At 44.6% G+C, this 18,034-nt stretch overlaps 2 protein-coding genes across 4 annotated transcripts in view; one reads left to right on the top strand and one right to left on the bottom strand.

Annotated features, from left to right (window-relative positions):
- The window catches only part of cnksr2 (connector enhancer of kinase suppressor of Ras 2), a 68,551-nt gene extending 60,133 nt beyond the window's left edge, over positions 1-8,418 (top strand). For 2 of the 3 annotated variants that reach the window (XM_023949960.1, XM_023949962.1), the window contains 4 exons: positions 398-539; positions 793-1,017; positions 1,624-1,886; positions 4,486-4,973. In XM_023949960.1, coding sequence (XP_023805728.1) covers positions 398-539; positions 793-1,017; positions 1,624-1,886; positions 4,486-4,764 — 909 coding nt within the window. In that variant the 3' untranslated portion in view covers positions 4,765-4,973. The other variant, XM_023949961.1, reaches the window with a different exon arrangement.
- A 6,689-nt stretch (positions 8,419-15,107) lies between these two features.
- klhl34 (kelch like family member 34) lies at positions 15,108-17,904 on the bottom strand. Its single transcript, XM_004081201.3, has one exon. It carries the CDS (start codon positions 17,468-17,470, stop codon positions 15,575-15,577), a length of 1,896 nt encoding a protein of 631 aa, XP_004081249.2. The 5' UTR covers positions 17,471-17,904; the 3' UTR covers positions 15,108-15,574.
- Positions 17,905-18,034: the final 130 nt, after the last annotated feature.

The raw sequence follows: 18,034 nt of genomic DNA, 5'->3' as shown, positions 1-18,034 counted from the left end.
GTTATATTTGATTTGGAGTAGACCCTTTGACTTTAATATTATAGCAAACAGCAGTGTAACCACTTATTAAATATTCATTTGAATACAATTGTTTCCAAACCTTTTAACTTTCTTTAATTCTAAAAGAAAATTAAAAAAAACACATAACTTTCAGAAATTCTGGAAGTAACCAACAAATTCTTGTCTCATAATAAAAAACATAATACACTGTTGAGTTTTCCATCCGGGACCTGATTAACGGACTTTAGGAGCTGTTTTCCAGGGCTTTGTTGGGTGCGGGGCTTAGGGGGATTCCCCTGTTTGTTCAGCATTTTTTTACAATTCAGTCAAGATTTTTTAGTTAAACATTTATGCCAAGTTCAGACACGACGTTCTTCAGCTGTGCTTTTTTCTGTAGTACCGCTCCAGTCCTGCAGGCGGCAGCAGTGAGACGGGGTCCCCGGGTCGCTCCTCATCCTCTCAGAGACGTTCCTGGCAGGACCTGATCGAGACCCCGCTAACGGAGTCTGGACTGCATTACCTCCAGACCGGACCGCTGGGTAACAGAAAAAAACAGAAAAAAGACCCTCCCTCAGAATGTCTTGACTGATTATTTTAGTGAGATTAAAGCCCAAACGGGTTTTATTTGAGCTTGGGGGCAGCATCTTCTGTTTCTGTAACATTCTAAAGTTTGAAAGAAGACTCGACCTGTGAGAAGCTGAAATGGTTGGGAGTGTTTCATCTTGAAACCGTCAGTGTGATGGATGTTTTTTTGACAAATCCATCAGTAAGAGCTCCTGTTTTGCCTGGCAGAGGACGCCGTCTTCGCTGAACCCGGTCTCGGAGGCTGCTCCATGACTGCCGGAGCCGTTTACACTCTCCCTCCACAGAGGAGCGCCCCGTTGCCCATGGCAATGCAGAGGCTGATCCCTATGGCAACCCAAGGAGAAAAACCCCGCAGCTTCACGCTGCCACGAGACAGCAATCTACACTTGCTGCTCGCTCTGCCCGCCAAGGAGGGGCGCGCCACACACGGAGGTGAGTCCCGACAAGTTTGGCCGGAGATCAGTTTGTTCAGAAACACCCAAGCATGAAGACTAAAGAGTTGTGGGCGCCGTGCCTCCAGCACTCTGTCAGATAAGAAGTTTATTAGAGACACAATCAGGAAGTCACGTCAATATTTCGCACTAGAACTGGAATCGATGCCAGACATGAAACATTTGGACATTTTCCAAAAACATCTCTCCTCATTTTGAATCATGTGGAAGTCCTGCAGCCTTTAAGCATGTAGACAGCTCTTGACACGCTAACGCAGGGCGTTAGCGTGTCAAGAGCCTCAACCCTGCCTATTTCCAGCTCTCTCTGCACTGCTTGATGCTGACAACCTGAACCAGGCGTGTTCAGTCAATCATGTGGAATTACTGAAGTTAGCTAATCAGCTGGTCCTGAAGGAAAACAGGGTTGAGGCTCCTGAGGACCAGGTTGGCCAGTCCTGCTCTACTGTAACGGGGCAGACCCATGCACTCTGGTTGCCACGGTGACAGTAGAGATCGCTTTTGAGTTTGGTTCCGTAAACTCGTCCGGTTCTTGTGATCAGACGACTTCTGACGGAGGAGGTGGAAGTGATGCTGATGTCATCCTCAGGAACGGATCTGTGTCTGGAGGCTCTGCTACCCGTCTGCACCGTGAGCTCAAACCGGACCTTCTGCTCTCCTGGCGGTGGCTGTGAAGGCGCGTCTTTGGGGGACTTGTTTCGGGCCTGCGAGCAGGGCGGAGTCTGTCCTCTGGGGCGGGGCTCTGAGGCCAAAGGCCAGACGGAGTTTAGGCAGTCGTTCCTGCGACGCGCCGAGGATCCTCAGCTGAACGAGCGTCTGCACCGCCTGCGCATACTGACTTCCACGCTGAAGGTGGGTCCTTCCCGTGCAGACCTTCATGAGAAGCTGAGCTCAGAGAAGTGAAGTGAACTAGAGTCTGGGTGTAGCAGAAGCTCCCGGCTGCAGGAGGTCTTTACGAGTCTCAGAGTTCCTTAAAGAGTTCCTGTATGGAGCTTTTTCTCTTTTATCAGCCCGTCTGGTAAAAGTATTTCTCCCCTTTGTGAAGCCTCCTGAAGGTCACGATTGGAGAACCTGTCAGAAACTCAGAGGAGTCTGGAGTGTCTTCATGCGGTGGTTGCAAACAGACTGACAGATGTTCTCCAGTTTTCAGATGACATCATCAGAACATTTGTGCTGGATGTTCTGCTATGTTCTTGCTTTCTCCTTGAATGCTCCATTTGTGTCCTGAAGTCTTTCTGACTGCTGGTAGTCTGTTGGTAGCTGAGGAGCTCTCCTGGGTTTTCTTCTTTTGGGAGTGATGGATCTCTCTGAGCGTCTTTGCAAACCGTTCAGACTCAGACACTCAGACTTTGCTTCTCATCTGTTCCTGGTTCTCCTCAGAGGACAGTTTGTCTTTTTAGGGTCTTCTGACAACGTCCAGGTTTTTCATATTTTTACTTCAACTGAATGTGACCTGAGCCTGAAAGGGGGCAAATACTTTTTCACAGCGCTGGCCTGTTGTGTCACAATCCTGAATCCTGAACATCCGTGGTAGTTAGAAATAAAATCTCAATTTTACTGAATTCAAAACATTTTGAGGCCATAATCAGAAAGCTCTGAAAGAATCTTAATTTTGTCATAAATCTGTGAATATTTGTCCTGAATAAACGTTTCTGCTGCTCTTTTGTTTGGGGCGGTATCGTCTGAAGATCTTTTTTGTGGGTTAAATCTGGTTCTTCTCAATCAAAGAGGGCGGAGCTTCGTTAGAGAACTTTTTTTTCAGACTTTATTGACAAACAACATAATACAACAACAAAGCTTCGTTAGAGAACTGTTTGCTCACATGACCTGTTTCTCTGTGCATCTCCTGGGCCTGATTCAGGCGTCTGGGCTCTGTGTGGGCGGAGCCAGGCACCTCCTTGGCTGTGGCTGTTGTCTGGAGTGTCCGTTCTGCTTCTGTGTTTGTTGGTGGCGTGTTTCTGTCGGTTTGGCTGCTTGAAAAGGAAGCGCCAGCTTTGGGGAGAGTCTGCATGCCAGCGCTCTACATTAAAGTTGCCCTGCCAGCGTCTGCCGCTCTCCATGCACCGTCGGCTGCTTGGCAACGGGAATCTGCAGCGGTTGCTGTGGAAACGACTAAAGCTTCAGCTCTCCTCTGTATAGACGGCCATCCTCACATTATTCTAACATTTTATCTGCAGTCAAATCCGATGCATTAGATCATTTCCATATCACAGTTATGCATTCTAGGTTTTGCCATTTATTGTCTGGAATGAGGAATTCTCCATCACTAAAACTACCATCAACTCCTTTTAAATGTGTGTTTGTTGTTGGAACATCTGGATGAGACATTTGAGAAGAACAACTTTGTACCAATGACAGCATTTTTGCCTTTCTTGACTCTTCCACAGTTTGTTTGTTGCTCCTCAGCGTGAAGGAGGGTCTAAGGGCAGCTTAGTCTGTTTAGTTTAGCAAACAGCTGTTGTATTTTAGAACTGATTTGATGTTTTAGTACAGTTGAGGAAACTGTCTTGTGATACTGGGCTGCATAAATGAATTGAATTGATTCTCATCCTGCTGGGACTTATAGTGTTGTTGATGTTGAATTTGGGGCAGAAAGTTCAAATCTTCTGGTTTCACCATCAGCCAATCATGGTGCAGCTTTTGACAGCACAGATGTTGGACGTTCTCCTGAACTTTGGTGGTTGCTGCATCTTCTTAGTGTGGAATCTCTGTGATGCTGCTTTTACCGTAGAATTGACCTTTTCCCCCACCGGACTGGAAACTTGGTTTGGTCTGCTTGTCCTCTTGGACCACGTCTTCTGACCCAGGTCAGACCTGGGGATGATCAGCACGTCTTTGTTCTGCAAACCAACAAGGGAGAGATTTCCCCTCGATTGTCATTTAAAAACAGAAAAGGCTTTTTACTGGTTTGGATTTTTTCTCATTGCCCCCCCACACACCCACAGACTGCAGTAGGACTGTCGTCCTTTATTCATTTATGGAATATTGTTTGCTAGTTTTAGTAAAATCTAACGTGAAATGTGATTTTTCTTTTTTTTATCTTTGACTTAATCAATAATCAATAAGTGTGATCAGATAACTTGTGATGTTCATGATGTGGTCACCGGCGCTGACCGCTCACATGCCGCTTTTAGTGCTGAACGTTGGTCAGATAGAGACAGCATGAAGGCCTTTGGTCTAAACGCTACAGCCAGCGCTTTTATGATGGTCGGTTCTCTGACAGTAAACGTCTGAAGGTTCTACACCAGATTTTAAAACACGGAACACTATCTGCAGATAAACGTAGCTGTTTTAATGTTAGTTTTAATGTTCCATGTCTCCTTTTTGAATCAAAATCTCTGAATGAAAAGTTGAAGACTCACCGACCGCTTTGACAAACATGAGTGCAGGTTGATGTGACAAACAAGAGAATAGATTTAGTGGACAACTTCTTTTCTTCTTTGTCTTCCAGCTGCTGCCTTTAGGGGGCGCCATAATGAATCTTCTGCCTCCATCTAACCCTCTCCTCTTCATCCTCCTCCCTCATATCCGCCTCTTTCCTGTATCTCCGACCTCAGCATCATCTTTGTTCCTCCTCTCAAACGTCTCCACCTGCTTCCCTGCATGGATCTCCAGAACATCCATGATCTGTTCCTCTGATGGACTCAATGATCCATCCTGGTCCCAAAGAGAACCTCAGGGTCTTCATCTCTGCTGCCTCCTGCTCTTCCTCCTTTTTCTTTCTGTTTAGATAGTTTTGTAAAATCACTGAATCTAAACCAAGTTACTGACTTTTGTGGACACTTGTTGATGTCTCACTGAATTCACATTTCATGTTCAAACACAGGTAGCTGGAACCTCAGCAGAGATCTCCCCAAACCTCCGTGCATCTCCTGCTTTGTGTGGCATGTTGTCCGTGTGTCTCGTCTGAAAGCGTGTAGCCAACCCTGCTGTGTTTCCTCCCAGGACAGGGAGGGGGAGCTAGCGCTGATCGACAGGCTGCTGGCCGCCCCCCAGCTGTCGTCTGCAGACTTCCAGGAGTGGAAGAAGGCCTATCAGGAGCTGTTCTCTCAGGAGCCGAGCTCGGAGGCCGAGGCGGGGCCGCCCCTCACCCCGTCGCTGTCTCACACGCACTCCTTCATTGAGACGCACGTCTGACTCTAAGAACTAACTGCTGCAGATTCACGCCTCAAGGTTGAGGTCAGAGGAAAGTTTTGCAACTTCAAACGCCTCCTAAGCTTTGAATCACATCTGTTAGCTGGTTGGTTGTGGTGCTCCAGGCGGCTCCAGGCGGCTCCAGGCGGCTCCAGGCGGCTCCAGGCGGCTCCAGGCTGGGGGTTGCCATCATTCTTCAGAATTACAGTTAGCTTGCGCGCTATGTAAATACTCTCCATGGAAAGCCTTTGAAAGAAGCTGTCACAGCATCTTCATCCGTCCTGCTTGTTGTTTACACTGAGTCTCATGCACAGGGCAGTGACGGGGGTCATTTTCCATGAAGCCTTATCCTTAATGATGTAGATATTACTGCACAGTCAGTGTGGTGGCAGACAGAAGCAATGACCTTTTCTTATCTCTGCAGTTTATATTTAGACGTAGAGGCTTTTGTTCATGCTGGTTATTGAACTCTATTCTGTGCGAGGCTGGACCTGAAGCATGTACCCCCCTCCCTGGAAGAAGAGCCATTTCACGGGAAAAATCCACCCAAACTGCTTTAAGAAAGTTTCATTTGTCCTCAGATCCTTTTCTCGTGGAGCTGCTGACCTCTGACCCCATAAAAGCTAAACAGCCCGTTTGAGTCATGGGTTTGATTCCCAGAGGGAAACCAATTGCTCCTTTAATGTCAAAGCTGCCCCTGGTTGTCCTAAAAGTGGGAGTTTGATAAACAAACATGCTGGATCCCAAAGGTCTGATTGGATCTTCAGAAGCTTTTAAAGAATCACCACAGATGGTCAAACAATCAGACTCATTATCATACAAGGTCCTCAAAGGCTTCTTCTGCGTCTGTGAACATCGCTCTCCTCCGGTGACTTTGCTGCTTCAGCGTTGGGGGCAGGACTTCCTGCCTGACGGCTGTTGAATTCTGGCTGCGATTCTCATGGAGGGCCGGTGGTTCTGGTCTGGGACGTGCCGCCGTTCCTTTGTCTGAATTCAACACTTCCAAGTTTAGCTGGCTTTAAGTCAGACAAACGGGAAGATGCGGCGGGAATGTTGTGGTTCCTTCCTTCAGAGACATCAGCTGATCCTTTCCTTCCGTGGGAACATCCTCATGGGTGAATCTCCACCTTGTGTGGATGCAGTTCCCGTCCTGATGCGTGTGAGGACGGACACGCGGAGCCAGCTTTGCTTTACGCGTGCGTCTGTTGTTGGATTAAACAGATGGACTAACGTCACGTTAAGAGTTATGAACGTAACGTTTGGTGTTTATTTCACAGGGACAGTGCACATCCAAAGCTTTGCTGCATGTGCCAGAATGCACCCAAAGCCATGAAGCTGAAGCACAAAGATGAAGGCTTTTAGGCACGTTTTCGCTTAGATCGCACAAACGGAAACGTTTGACATAACTGATGTTTTTCACTTATGGAGACATAAATATGCTGGAATTGTAAAACTCAATTCTTATAACTTTTATCGTGTTAGAAGATCAGTCTGAGCAGTTCCCTCCACTGTTACTGAAAGAAGAGTCAAAGCAAAGCTGATTTTTTCCAGATTAGTCTTCAAAACTCAGCCTTTGACCAACTCCGTTTGGATCATTGTGACCTGGAATCCTCCACAGATCATGTGCTGGGCTTTGATGTTCCACATTGCTGATGGGAACAAAACCCTGAGACTCTGAAATACGTGGATGAAGACTTTTCCAAATGTGTGTAGTACTACTCTGTTGAAGTATTTCATGCAGTCATTGTGTTTTTGTTCCTTTGTTGTGTGTGGAGAATCTGTTCATGTCTGCCTTGGTTTGGTCTCCAGTACTTCCTCCAGTTTCTGAGCCTCAGAAGTCTTTGTGTCAGAATGTCACCATCAACCCCCCTTTGGCTGTAATGGAAGGAGGTTTACTCTGCAGTGTTTCGCCATCAGACTCCTTTCCATCCCAGCCTGGACTCTCAGGGTGGGGGCCGTAATGGGGGGTTATGAAAGCAAAGGTGAATGGCCCACCTGCCCACCCCATTCTGAGGTCCTTCCTCTGTGACACCCGGTTGAGTCAGTGATCACCGTGACAGGCGAGGTTGTTCCGATGGCAGTGAGGTCCTGTTTTAGTCAAACATCTTCTGAGGTTTTTTCCCAGCAGCCACTGCAGGAAGGTTGTCCTGTCATTGTCATGAACTCCCCACAGGATTGCTGAGTCATATTGTTCTGATCAGGTATGCTAAAGGAGAGGTGACCGTGTCATCTCCCGGAAGGAGCTAACGAAAAACGAGGACTGATGAAACTTGGTGGTTTGGATTGTTCTGACCCTTGACAGCACCTTAAAATAAATTCTCTTCTGGCATCTGGTACTTGACCTGAGAGGAATGTTTTTTAGACTTTGGATGCAGTTTGGTTGCCATGTGATGCTGGTTGCTAAGGAAAGAGGACTTGGACGCAGGTCCATCAGCCCCAGACGTCAGAAGGAGTTATAATTTTAACCCCAGTGTGACTCCCAGTTCCCTCTGATGCTCCACGATTTCATCTGTGGGGCATCCTGGGGCAGCTTTGTGCCTCCGCTGCCCAATCCCTGCGAAGCTTTTATTGTGTTCATGTTGTTTATTCAGATTTATCTTCAAGTCATAAAAATGTACCAGCTTGGTAGCCTTTAGGAAAACGATTGTTGGTTTTAGTGGCTTTAGTGCAAAACCTCGTTCTTCTTTAAAAAAAAAATCAGGAAATTCAGATTTATGAAACACAATCAGTAACAAATTAGTGTTTATTTCATGGAGTTTAATGAATCGTAGATGATACGATAATTATTTTACGTTTTCAAAGAAAAGTTTATTTTATGCCCTAGATTTTATTTTCTGTCTCATCAATGTCATAACTCGCCGCGGGTGGATTTTTAGCTTTCTTTACCGCATGTAACATCAACATAGGAAGTTTAAAATGAATGTTTTATTTATATACTGAGATAATGCACAAACTACAGAAGCAATCACCCGTACAAAGGCAGATGAAGCCGGTCTGAATTGCTCTTTTATGCTGCTGCCTGTGATTGATTGTAGTAGAATGTCTTCAATGAAAAAATAAAACGATATTTATTTTCTCGTTTGTGTCTTAATAATCAGATTCTGGAGATTTAAATGGATAGAGTACAAATATGTGTCATCATTTCTTTGGGAAGCCTGTCTTTAAGTAATGATGTAATGAGTAAATCTCAGTATTTATTTATGTGACTCCTACGTTCTGTTAAGGATGGGTCAATAAAGGTTTGAATGAAGTGGTTGTTGTCAAAAGCATTATTTGCTGTGTTACTGCATCATGTTTCATATTTTAACTTCTGACACCAATTTGCTCGGATTACTTATCATTTAGTTTTTTCATTCATCATTCAGGTCTCCATGCCTGTTTTCTGCAGTGTGATTCATGGATTGTCCCTCTGTCCCACTCCCCTCTGGGGCAGCTGGAGGGAATCCAATAGACCTTTTTCACACTTCCGCATTTTTCGACCGGAAATACGTCAATGACGTGTAAAACAACTTCCTGTTAGCGTAGCAGCAGATATGAAGAATGGCAGAGTCGAAGAGTTGCAGTCTCTGTTGCGTTCCAGGCTGTTCGTCTTCCTACCAAAAACAGCCTTACCTTTCATTTCATTATTTTCCTGTGGATCCAAACCTGAAACCCAAATGGATATAGGCGATGCGAAGAGATGAAGGGCATAGTTTTAATGTAAACACAGGTAGCAACCTCTGGTGCCGGCACTTTCGCTCCGGATTGTGGTGCGGCTGCGTCGTTCGTCGCCTGAAGAGTGGTGTTGCCCGGAGTATTTTCCCTTGGAAAAACTTTACTGCTCCTTTGAGAAGCAGTGATGAAAGTCTTCCGGGAATTCCCGGAAATCCGGGTTTTTGAGCAAACCGAACGTACTTTCCGGGAAATAAAGACCTGATCTCTACGGACAAATCGCTTTCCGGATCAAAAAATGGTCTGAAATCAGCTAATTTTAGCTTTATTTTCTATATTTCTCCGCAGATCGCTTCCTCTATGGTCGTGGCCATCTCTCGTCTTCCCGGCCTAATTGACCAATGACGGGACGTTTTAGTTGCTTTCGGATGCGTCGACGGGTCTGATTGGCTCTGTCTGCACCACGTGGTCAGCGTGACTCGCTTCCCTAGAGAGCAAAACTGGCGGACCCACGCTAAATTTTCACAAACACATCTTTAGAGTTTGCGATCAAATTTCTGTTAAAATAATGGCAGGCATCGTCATTATTGAGCGTGGTCACGACCTCAGTTGTGAGAAGACGATAAAAAACAAATTGAAGTGGTCTTGGCTGGAAAAAAAAGATTTTTAAGGTAGTGTAGGTCAAATACTTTTTTGTGTAAAATAATCTCAAAACCACATTTTGAAATAATTTCAATTTTAGTTTTGAGTTTCAGTTTTTATTTTGAATACATTTCTTTATCTAATTTATTTGTATTTCCTAATTACCATGATTTAGTTCAGTATAGTTGACATTAATTATAAGTATTTGATGGTTTGGACCCGCACTCCCTTAAAAAATAATGTTTACAATGTTTAGTTTAGTTTGTATGTTTGTTTTGATATTTCCCAGATTACTTAGTATTGGTGTTAAAGAATTGATGTATTATGTTATAGAATTATAGTTTAAAGCAGATCCCATATTTTGATGTAGTTATAGTTTGAGAAAACAGTGCAAGTGGATGTTGTACATCAGTCATTTCTAAAGCAGAAATAATGTATAAATAACTGAGGTATTTTCATAGAATATCATAGTTACTGGTGTTCTTTTTGCCATTTGGGGCTTTGATGTTACTATATTTTAGCAATTGTATGTTTTGCAGCTTTAAGGAAAAGCGTAGATTGTAGGATTGTGTTACTTTGAGCAATTTTCCAAATTCTTTTTTAGGACCAGCAAGTCCTTAATGGAGAGTCAAACTAGGGGTTTGAATGACAAATCATGATGCTCCAAGTAGTCTTAGTTTCTTGATAAAGAAGTGAATAACTAGTTGCCAGAATGCACCAGAATGCATCTAAGACCACGTATTTTTCCAAAATTTCGCTCTGTGCCCGCCATATCGCTCAAAGAAAAGTTCAGGGATTTTTTCCTTGCCTGACTTTCATCACTGGAGAAGGGAGTCAGAATATGACAGAACCTCAGACGTCAGGCTATGCAGCTATGCTGTGAAGATAGCGACACGGTGGCTAAGCTAAGACAGTAAAGATGGATCAGGACTACGTGACACACCCACCTGCAGGTAAGGTTGTTCATAATGTGTTTGGTTAACGTTAGTCAACTATGTGTACCGTTATTGGATAAATGCATTTCTACCTGAAAAAATTAATATTTATAATAAAAGATGTTCATGCTCTCACCTATTTTAATTACATGTATTTAATCACTTTTGAGCATTTTGTCATTTTGTAATTTCCTTAACAAAAATAAATTAAATGTATTTGTAATTAAATACTTAACATACTTTTCAAAACATGATTACTGTGTTGTGTTGAAAGGTAGCATAAATATATTAAGACTGATTTTTAATTTCTTTATCTTCACATGTGCTCTGGATGAGGCTTTGGATTACATCCATGACTTAGAAGCCAAGTTCCTTTGCTGGAGCCAGGAGACGATGTCATGGCGGACAAAGAGTTCCTCGTTCAAGACCTCCTTACTGACATTGGATCTAAGATCATCATTCCACCTTTTAAGCTTTCAGCTCAATTCAGCAAGGAGGAAAATGAACAAACCCAAGCCATCACCCGCCTCAGAATAATAGTGGAAAGAGTGATCAGTAGGATAAAGTCCTTTCACATCAGGGACTCTCTGTGCCGCTCACACTGATGGGCGGTGTGAATCAGATCTGGCTTAACCGCCGTGTTTTGGCAAATTATCATGGACTTTTTTGTTTTGAAGAGTGAATTAATGTTTGGTATGTAAATAATGTATAATGTTCAAATAGTATGGAAAAAATTTAGTGTTTCCACATATTCTTAAAATCTAATTAAATATAAATGTTATATTCGTAATATTTTTCTGTTGAAATGTGACTGACTACACAAAAAATTAGATGAACAAATAAAACAATTTTGGTCAAAATTGTGCCTCATTTAATTTTTTGGTATGCAAATAACATCAAACATTTACAATAAAAAATAACATTACAGATCATCAACAGTAAGACAGAAGGCTGAACTGATTGTTAAAGACAAGATAAGTGTAATTTAAGGTATGCATTCATGCATTTGCCACAATATATATCCAAGTTCTCTTTCATTCCATCTCAGAAACCCATCCAACACAGCCATGAGAGGTTGGGGCTGCACCTGGCATAATCTGCTTCCAGATGCCATCAGATATGGATCTGGCTGTGGTCCTACACAAGAGAAACACAACACACAAAAGTTAGACATAAACTGTCAACCAGGACAAAACTGAAGTTTTAATCATCGGTTCTGAAGACAAGAGAGAGATGATTTTACCACATCTTCATAATTTTAAACCTTCTCCATGTGTGAGAAACCTGGGCGTACTTTTTGACTCTGAGCTAAATTTTATCCCACACATTAAAAATGTCGTTAAGACAGGATTTTATCATCTCAAAAACATTGCCAGAGTCCGCCCGTTCCTCTCTCTTGCCAGCACAGAGGTACTAATGCATGCTTTTATTTTCAGTCGTTTAGATTATTGTAATGCCCTGCTCTCTGGTTTACCCAAAAAGTCTCTTTCAAACTTACAACTTCTACAGAACTCAGCGGCACGAGTTCTGACGAGGACCAGAGGGCGGGAACACATTACACCGGTTTTGAAATCGCTGCATTGGCTCCCTGTGCGTTTCAGGATTGATTTTAAAGTTCTTTTAATGGTTTATAAATGTTTTTATGGTCTTGGGCCTTCTTATTTAAATGATATTCTTTTAAAATATGAGCCCTCGCGGACCCTGAGGTCTTCCGGTGCTGGCCTCTTAGTTGTTCCCAAGGTGAGGACCAAAACTTATGGTGAGGCTTCGTTCTGCCATTATGGTCCTCGCCTGTGGAACGGCCTGCCGGAGAACCTCAGGGCTGCAGAGACAGTAGAGGTTTTTAAGAAGAGGCTCAAGACTCACCTTTTTAATTTAGCTTTTAGTTGATTTTAACTGCTAATTTATTCTATTAGTTTTAGTATCGGCTATTTTATGTATTTATTTTAATTTTATGCATCTTATTCTCAATTTTATGTATTTTTTTCTTCTTTTTTATGTTTTTAATTTTAGCATCTTATGATTTTAGCCCCAGTGTTTCTTGAGGGGATCTTTTCCTCCAGGGATTGCCGGCTTGGTCAGCGGTTGTTGCTGCAGTTGTTGCCCTTGCTGGGGCGGCTGGGGTCTAATTTTACAGCTTTTGGCTGTGAGGGGGACCCCGGTGTTGTCCCGGTCTGGGTGGGCGCTGTGGCGATGTTCCGGTGGCCGGGCTGGCTCCTGGTATGAAAGGATTCCCAGATACTGTTTCCTCACAGCAGAGCCAAGCCATACTTGTTTGTTTGTTTATTTATTTATTTATTTATTCTTTTACAGTTACATAGTCATATTTCATTGTACGTGGGAGCCATGGGTCATGTGCTTTAATGGAGGGGAGTGGGAAGGGTGAAGGGTGGGTTGGGGTTTTTATTGTAATGTGTGTTTACTGTTTTTAGTGTTAAAGCGCTTCGAGCTGCACAAAGTGCATGAGAAGCGCTATTTTATAAATAAAGTTTGATTTGATTTGATAAGTGCATAACTACATTTCAATTTAATTCATTATATCTGCTGTAACCATAATTTGGTTAGTCATAAGATTAGAAAAAAAACAAACTTAACTTGCTCACAAAGCAACAAAAAGTGAATCACCTGTAAATGCCTTGTACAGTGTGGACCTCAGACCGTCCCTGCCAACTGTTTTGGGCTTTTGCACCACCAGCTCACTAACCGGTTCAGGATGGATTCCCTTATAAGTAAAAGGCAGAAAGCAATTAAAGTCTGTAGTCACTACTTGGGGTGTTTTTATAATAATTTAGAGTTGTTCTGGATACACATCCGTTCTTAAAAAATAATGACAATATGATCACAAACCCACCTGTGCTCTTGGTCTGTGCCATCTTTGCAAGCCACTCGTGCAGGCCGGGGGGGTGGGGGGGTGCAGCAGCCTGCAGACCCAGCTGTGAATAATGTGCGCTCTGGAACAGGATGGCAACTATGTGATTGCAAAATCCTTTAGCAGCCACACAACTGCAGAAGAAAGCTTTCAGGTTGGCACATTCTGCATCCAGTGATATCTAGACACAATAAATTAAATAGGTTGAAATTAAGACATACTTATGTTGCTACATCAATGTAACATGAAACTATAACTGTCAGTAGGTGACCAGATTTGAGTTTGTAAAAAAGAGGAGTGAAGTGAGTTTGTGAGATGTTTCATCGAGAGTAATTGGTGTTCAGAGCTGCATACATGAAGCAAATATAATTACATTTCATCTATGTTCAATGTTATTTTATTATATAAGTATCAAAAGAGAGGACATGTCCAGGAAAAGAGGACTTCTGCTCACCATACTTTCAGAAAAATAATACTAGTAAGTGAAGAAAGTGCCGCAACCGCAGCAAAAAGAATGAAGACGCATTTGGGCAACTTAACAGTTCTTATTTACAGCTTCACCAAATTTTTGGTTGTTATGTTAATCTCATGCCTTTTCACTTAAACATACACACAACATATTCACTGCGATGTGTTATACCTTATATTACAAATTAATAACACCAGGATTTACAGTTGACGTAAACAAAGAGTTACCGGTGATGCGGCTATGGCTAAAGCTAGCTGAAGCTTACCTTGGTAATGGTGGATAAACTCTTCGTGGACGAATTTATATCCCTTGTCCAATTTGTTTCCTTTAGTGGACGAATGCATCTTCACACTCTTCATCACATCGGTGCTGGTGAACTTCGGAACACAACTCAGGCTCTTCGAAAACACTCTAGGCTCTGCCATTCCTCCGCAAGCGAAGCACAAACCGGAACTAGGTTTACACGTTGATGACGTACTTCCGGTTTTTGCGAAAAAGGTCTGTTGGCTTGTCTCTGCTCCTGCTTCTACCCCTGGCTGTGGACACCCCCCCCCCCCCCCCCCCCGGCTCGTCTCGCACCCCCGGCCGTCCCCCAACTCCATCTGGATAAAGATCATTTGCTGGACTTTAAACATGTAGTTGTAGAGTTAGATAAGTAGATAAGTTAATTCTTCTCTATGAGTTCTGGTAAATCGCCTGTCTGTCCTGGGGGAGGATCCCTCCTTCATGTGAACCCCCCTGAGGTTTCTATGTTTTTTCCAAAATCCGTTTTTTTTAGGAGTTTTTCCTCACAGAGGAGGGTCTAAAGACAGGGATGCTGGTTTAGTTTAGTTAGTTCAGTCATTACATATTGATTCCTGTGACTATGTTCTTTATGGTTTTATGTTTTCTATACAATTACTGGTATGAAGCTCATTGATGTTGCTATAGAAATAAAAAATGAATTGAATTGAATTACGGCAGATTAATGGATTAAAGGTTTTCACAATAAAAGCATCAGCATTTATGACGTTTCTCAACCTATGGCTTCCGTTTTACTTCATTGTTCAAATAATTTATGAAGTCCATGAGATCACTTGATCTGAACTCATCACCACTTTGTCACAACTTCCTATTGTACTTAGAAAGTCAGGATTAAATTTTCAAAAATATTCTAGAGAAAGGTTTTAAAGTGTTTCAGGCTGATCCAGAAACTCTGATGTTAGAAAGTGGAAAGATTCTTAACGTTTATCTGCCGTTCTTTCACATATTTATCTTGATCGTGAGTGGGGGGTGGGGTGGGATTAACAATCCTGAAAGAAGCCACGAGCAGTAACCAGTCAAAGTTCGCCATGTTATCTCAGAAAAGTTCAGAATCAAAAAATCAAATTTAATCTGGTACAAACAGTTCAGTGTGTTTTTATTGTGTAACAGAGTCATTAAAAATGTCACACTTGTTAAATTCTGGCAGCTGTTCTTACTCCACGCAAAAATCTTCAACTCACTTTTTCCTTCTTCAGGGTTGCACTGCTATTATTGTCTCCTAATAATACAAAACGGACATTATTTCTCACCTTTTTGGTTCCCGTCTACGCTTTCCTCAGTCTGTTTGCATTCACACTGTAATGAGTCACACCAGAGTTCGCTTGCAAGTGAACTGAGGCCATGGATGTCCGGCAGATCTTGTTTGGCCGGCACCACAGCTTAGAGGATCCACCAGAGCTGAACAAAGTGGATTATCAGAAGAAACAGCACTTGGATCAGAAAAGGACACTCGAGAAAGAGGGTCTTTGTTTCAATGAGAACAGACGAGATGTTATCAGACATTTCGAAAAACGCTGCAAGTGTCCGTTCCTGTGCCTTAGTCTGGAAGAGCCAGGCGTGTGCATTCAGTCCCAGTGAGAGATCTTGGGAGCTGGCAGATTTCTCTCCAGTGATCTTTCTTCGTATCATACTCCAGCACGCTCTTCACCGTCTCCTCCTGTCCATCCTTCCACCTTCTCCCACCAAATAAAAGTAGATTCCCGGAGGCTGTGGAGGTCATCCCATAGTCAAAGGACCCAAAGAGCAGTGGCTTAAGGCGTGTCCAGAGGTCCGCCTGCGGATCGTAGCGTTCAATATCACAGAAAGGTTCATACATGCCCAGCAGGGCGTAGATGAAGCCACGGGCGGCTGCTAAGCGATGGCAGAACCTGCCGATGGACATGGACGCCTTCTTTTCCCAGACTCTGTCTTTGAGGTTCCAGCTCAGGACATCTCGGGTTATTTCCCTGTTGTCATGGAGACTGGTGTGATGGCCGCCTTGGTTACCAGGGTGGCCACCTGACACATAGAGGTTGTTGTCAAGTGTAGCGGAGGCGTGGCCATAAAGGGGGCGTGGCAGAGTGACACCTCTCCTCCATTTTCCTGCTCTCATGTCATAGAACTCCACAGAGGCGACGGCTGCGTCTGTGTTGGTGCTCGGCAGAGACTGGCGCCCCCCAATGGCATAGATGGTGTGCTGCAGGAGGCAGCAGGTGAACTGAGCCCGCCTCTCCAACATAGACTCCACCTTCTCCCAGCTGCCAAAGCGAGAGTCAAACCTCCACACTCGGTTCGAGGTTTCCATGGTAACAGAGGTCTTTGCTCCCTCCTCCCCAACTTTCACCTCATCTCCTCCGAGCACAAACAGAAACCCCCCCAAGGAGCAAACGCAGAAACTTTTCAGCCTCAGAGGGAGAACACAACTTGTAGGAGAACACTTCCTGCTCCTCGGATCAAACGCCCACACCTGCTGCTCTGGCCAATTAACACTGGCCCCGCCTCCCACTAGAACCACCCGATTGGGCGATTCTCTGAGAGTGGACTGTCTGCTCTGTGCGATTGGCTGAGCTGATCCCATGCCGTGGTACTCCAGGATTCGGGTCAGCTGGCCTCGGATCAAGGGTGTGGCCATGGCTTTGTGGGCACAACTAAGTTTCATCAGATCCTCAGGGGCGACCAATCCAAACCGCAGACGACTCAGCAGAAAATTTGACTTCAGGAGTGGGAGGGGTCCGTTTTCCTCCAACCATGAAAGAGTCAGCTTTACGAGGTCAAGCTCTTTGACACCAGGGACGTCATCGGCGTCCAGCACCGCCGTCAGGGACTGGATGTTCAAACTCAGGAGATCATCCCTATTTTCCTGCAACAGGTCCTTCATCTCCATGGCAATGGTCTGATTGGCAGTCTCCAAAATGTTTAAGAGGGCGTGGCATTCCGCCAGATTAGCATAGCAGCAGCAGTTCTCAGCATTCAAACTCTCCATCATGAACCGCTCACACACCGACAAAGCCGTTTCCACCTGGAGGTACCTGGCTGTTTTCAGAACCACAGGAAGTGTGGAGGCAGACAGACTGAGCCAACCCGAGTACAGGAAGTCCAGAATAGTCTCCAGGCCCTGAGGCGTCAGTGCCGGGAGGCGAATGGAGCCTGCTGAGCTCTCTGCAGTCCCCTCGCCAAACATGGCCCAGAAATAGTCGCTGGAGCTGGCTAAAAGAGCGCGATGACACGGGAAAGAAACGCCGCCAGCCTCCAAGATAACATCACACATCTTCTTTTGAGAGCGCAGCCGCTGGAAACCAGCAAAGAGTCTGGTTCTGTGAGAGGAGCTGTAGAGCAACGAGTAGCTATCCATCCAGAAGATGAGGCCCAACCTGCAGAAAGAGAAGCAGAGCCTGTGTCCTCCTGCAGCGTCGCTCATCTGTGTTTTTGTTGTCCTGTCTCCAGTGGCTGGCATGTGACACCATGATAAGTAGGTGTATAACACCACCCTCACCGCCCCCCAGCCCTGAAAGCCTCAAAGTCTGGGGCAGCAGCTCTGACCTCTGTGTTCGTCTGCTGTTAATGGCGGGGTCAACCAAAGCCCCGTTCAGCCAGATCAGCAGGTAGACGACACACCGGGGGGCTGATGCTGAGCCCAGCCCCACCAGTCTGTCTGCAGCCACATTCCAGGCACCCCTCATCGCCATGGCAACAGGAAGGAAAACACAGCTTTGGATTTGGGATGTGGCCGAGAAGCTGCCAGAAATGTGGGAAGTATGTTAAGAAGCCTGTTGGTGCTCTCTGCGCCCTTGGGGAGACATCTCACCTCACTGTGACCTGCAGGCTGATGTCACTCATATTTTTAAACAGCCACAGCAGAGCATGATGGGAAGAAGACGCGGCGAGGTGTTACGCCACAACCTCTGCAGCATATGTGTGAAAATATCTGAGTGGCGCTAAAGAGCAGCAAGGAGCATCAGTTCACAGCCGGGGAGTCTGCACAACGGTCGCCTCCCAGGGTCACATGGTCTTTCCAGCT

Source organism: Oryzias latipes, chromosome 20, assembly GCF_002234675.1.
Source record: "Oryzias latipes chromosome 20, ASM223467v1".
Classification (NCBI taxonomy): Eukaryota; Metazoa; Chordata; class Actinopteri; order Beloniformes; family Adrianichthyidae; genus Oryzias; species Oryzias latipes.
The sequence above is the reverse complement of the archived record's forward strand: the minus strand, read 5'-3'. Positions and strand labels throughout refer to the sequence as shown.

Bases quoted from the DNA above. Each gene is read 5' to 3' on its own strand.
- klhl34 (XM_004081201.3), bottom strand. From the start codon at position 17,470: ATGCCAGCCACTGGAGACAGGACAACAAAAACACAGATGAGCGACGCT.